Source organism: Brassica oleracea, chromosome C2 (genome assembly GCF_000695525.1).
Source record: "Brassica oleracea var. oleracea cultivar TO1000 chromosome C2, BOL, whole genome shotgun sequence".
In the NCBI taxonomy this organism is placed as follows: domain Eukaryota; kingdom Viridiplantae; phylum Streptophyta; class Magnoliopsida; order Brassicales; family Brassicaceae; genus Brassica; species Brassica oleracea.
This window is the reverse complement of record NC_027749.1, coordinates 19,680,617-19,684,135: the sequence shown is the minus strand read 5'-3', so window position 1 is coordinate 19,684,135 and position 3,519 is coordinate 19,680,617. Positions and strand designations below refer to the sequence as shown.

At 36.7% G+C, this 3,519-nt stretch overlaps 1 protein-coding gene across 1 annotated transcript; it reads left to right on the top strand.

The window, feature by feature from the left end:
• The first annotated feature begins 845 nt into the window (after nucleotides 1–845).
• On the top strand, nucleotides 846–2,679 carry LOC106326027 (probable prolyl 4-hydroxylase 7). Its single transcript, XM_013764068.1, has 6 exons — nucleotides 846–1,142; nucleotides 1,375–1,479; nucleotides 1,790–1,847; nucleotides 1,961–2,136; nucleotides 2,311–2,366; nucleotides 2,445–2,679. The coding sequence occupies exons 2-6, from the start codon at nucleotides 1,399–1,401 to the stop codon at nucleotides 2,521–2,523; spliced, it is 450 nt and encodes a 149-aa protein (XP_013619522.1). The 5' UTR covers nucleotides 846–1,142; nucleotides 1,375–1,398; the 3' UTR covers nucleotides 2,524–2,679.
• The last annotated feature ends 840 nt before the right edge of the window (nucleotides 2,680–3,519 follow it).

Genomic DNA, 3,519 nt, shown 5'->3' with positions numbered 1-3,519 from the left:
GGTTTCTTCACAATCTTAGACAAACACAACCCATCTTAATCACATATCATCTAAAACACAAGACAAAGCATCCAAGGGGTTTTATCTCTCTTTTTCGGACCCATCTTTTCCTTTGTAAAGGTTTGGGTTTCCTGAAGAGAGAAAGAGATGAAATTAGGGATTTAAAGTAGATGAATTGGGGATTTTTGGGTTTAAAATATGATTTTTTCGTGTTGTCAAAACGACTACGTTTAGATACTAAACGTCTGTTAAATTTTAATTAACGGTTGATTTTGGTCAACGATAGTTCATGGTTTTTTCGTGTTTGACTAGTAGTTGATAGTTTAAATGGTTTGTTTTGGAGTTCAAGATTTTTTTGGCTTATTTTTGAAAGTTCAGGGTTAAAAAATCATTTTTACCAATTAAAATATTTCGACAATCCAGATTTAAAATTATATATATTATATTTTATTTATAAAAAAATATTTTACTAAAATTTTAAAATATATTTCTGTGTAACATGAAACAAAATTTTCAAAATGACAACCTTTAGAAAACATATGGAGTATAAAATCACCCGTAGCGGACAACTCTGGACACGTTTCTAACAATAACAATAATGAAAAAAAATAGAAAATGCAGAAGAAAGAGAGAGAAACGATTGTTGAAGAAGAAGCTTTTGACAAAGTTGAAGAGACTCACTTTAATGCTGTCACTCTGTCATTAGTTCATTTTTTGCTTTTATCATTTAGTTTCTAAATTATAATTAAATATAGAGATGAGAGACTCAAGAAGGAACATAACCACTAAGAGCATCATTATCCGAATCTCTTACGGGTGTATCTTAGTCTAATTGGGATTAAAAATAAAATGAAAAATACATTAATAAGAAGATACGTCTCTTAATCAAGGGAAGCAAGAGACGTCTCTTGTGGGGCATGTGTCCAAAAATGAGTGGGGGAGGAGAGGTTTGGTGTTTCAACGCTTTCGGCTTCTCTCTGTCTCTCTCCCGATTCCTCTCCTCTTTCGGCTTCTCTTCGCAATCGCCGTCATCTTGACTCTCCCTTACCCTATGCTTCTGAAGAAATGCATCGTGTCGGTCGTCTCGCTCATACTCCAGCCTGCCGCCTCCATCGTCGCCTTCGCAGGGTTTCAACTCCTCGGTAATCGCCTCTCTCTATCCATCTTTGATCGTTTAATTTCTCACTCTTTCCTGCTGGTGATCGATATGGTCTTTGTAGTTAGGGTTTCGAGCCGGGAGTGCTTGATTATTGGTACTATCAATCAATCAATCATCTTCTTGATTATTGCCTTGTTTGTTTGAGAACTTAGTGATTGATCATGGAATGTTATGAGACTGTGTGACTGAATTCAGATACTTTGTTTTTTTTCAAGGCGAAAGGGAAGCTTGAGAAGTCAATGGTTGCTGATAATGATTCAGGGGAGAGCGTAGCGAGTGAAGTACGCACAAGTTCTGGAATGTTTCTTTCCAAAAGACAGGTGAGCTTCTGTTCTGTAAAGTTTTCTAAATGACCTGTTAGAAGAAGAAGCTGTGGTTATAAATCTGGTTTTGTTTCGTGCAATCAGTTATATTTATCATGTTTTTCTTTCTGAGGTTAAATCTTGATTTTGTATGCATTCTATTTGGCTAGCTTACTTCACCAACTGGGCAGACTAGTTCTCTGTTACTAATACCCCCAAATAACACTCTATAGGATGCTCTTCTTCTGCTGTTAGACAAAGTAGCTTGAATGCAAATGTTGGTATTCTATAGGTTTTCTGTGATTCTCACTGATTATTGTCGGTGCAGGATGATATAGTTGCTACTGTCGAGGCAAAACTTGCTGCTTGGACTTTTCTTCCCGAGGGTATTGTTTGAGGCATATTCATAATTTTTTAATATCGTTTCTTACTTTCTCTCTAGTAGCAGAAAGGTAACTCATCTCTTTTTCTTCTTCTTTTTACCTGTTTTGTCTATCAGAAAATGGACAATCCATGCAAATACTGCACTACGAGAATGGCCAAAAATATGAACCGCATTTTGACTTCTTTCACGACCAAGTAAACCAACAGCTTGGTGGTCATCGGATCGCCACTGTATTGATGTACTTGTCCAACGTCAAAAAGGGTGGAGAAACTGTGTTTCCCATGTGGAAGGTAATAATTACATATATCCCGCTCTAGCTGCCTCTGTTCTTGAAATATCGATCTGAGCCTTTTGTTAGTTGATTGCACGTTTGTAATAAATCGAACCTTAGGGATATTCAATCTGTTGTTTGTGGCTTCTCTTGTCTCGGTTCAGTAAACTTGCAAGTTTTACTTGTGTGGCAGATCTACAAGGCTCAGAGGAATGTGGTTCTGTGTGCGGCTGGGATCCTTCTCTACTGGTACATACATCAGCAACTATCACACGCCTCACACTTATATAGTTGAATTGACTTATATTCTCTCATATTCACTGACAGGTGTATTCATCACATCTGCAAGTACAACAAAGACCTTGAGCATTTGGAGGAACTAGAGAAGAGATACAAGGCAGAGTAGTAGTCTCTCCTCAGAGTCTGGTTCTGATGTTATAATATAACCTCGGCTTGTTAGTAGACCACGATTTGTCTGGATAAATCTTTGCACAGACCTTGTTTGTGTTTAATCTTGCAACTTTAACAATTTTTTTAAAAACCTTTAAATAAGAAACTTGCAATAGAGTACATAAAAGTTAAAAGTTTTTAACTAAGTCTCTTAACAAAATTTACTACTTAAATAATATTAAAAATTAATTAAGAGACTCTTAAGGGATTTCTAGGATAATGATGCTCTAACAATAATTATTAATGAAGTTCATGAAACCTGGTGCCTGCCTATTCAAGATGATGTCTCACATTCCTAAATCTTTCAGTAAAATCCATTATAGTATATGATCCCCATGTAAATTATTGGTGAGGCTGCTAAATGTAAGCAAGCAACATTACATTTATGGTGTCACATCAAACTTGGTTACAGAAACTATGGGCATAATAGATATAATTCTGTCTTAATGGGTTTGAGTTGAATCCCAAATAGACCCATTAAATACCACATGAATAAAGTTAAATAATGGGCTTTCTCATGAGATTATCTTCTCCGGCGAGGAAGAAGATGACGAAACGCACAAGCATGAACGGAGCTTCGCTCAGCGATTTCTGTGCAGTCAATTGGTGACAATTCATTCTGGAAGAGTGTTGTTAAAGGGTGAGGTTCTAGGTTCGAGACTCACCAACAACCTAATTATGGAGTCAGAGAGAACTCATAATGGAGGGGTTGGGGTCGGTGCCCTGCAGGGCTGTGAGCCAGATTCCGAGTGAGCGGGATGGGTTGTCACATAAAAAAAATTGTAACACCCGTCTCCTCCTCTTTCGAGACCGGCGTGCTACTTACCGAAAAGTACCGAATCAAACCGAGTTATTCAAAACCGAATAAAATACCAAAGCATTTAATAAAATAAATACAAAAGAATTACATCTTTAAATTGATTTATAAAATACGTCTAATAAATCGAATGTA

Bases quoted from the DNA above. Each gene is read 5' to 3' on its own strand.
- LOC106326027 (XM_013764068.1), top strand. From the start codon at position 1,399: ATGGTTGCTGATAATGATTCAGGGGAGAGCGTAGCGAGTGAAGTACGC. The intron at 1,848-1,960 runs GTATTGTTTGAG...TTTGTCTATCAG, and splicing joins TTGGACTTTTCTTCCCGAGG to AAAATGGACAATCCATGCAA. The intron at 2,137-2,310 runs GTAATAATTACA...CTTGTGTGGCAG, and splicing joins CTGTGTTTCCCATGTGGAAG to ATCTACAAGGCTCAGAGGAA.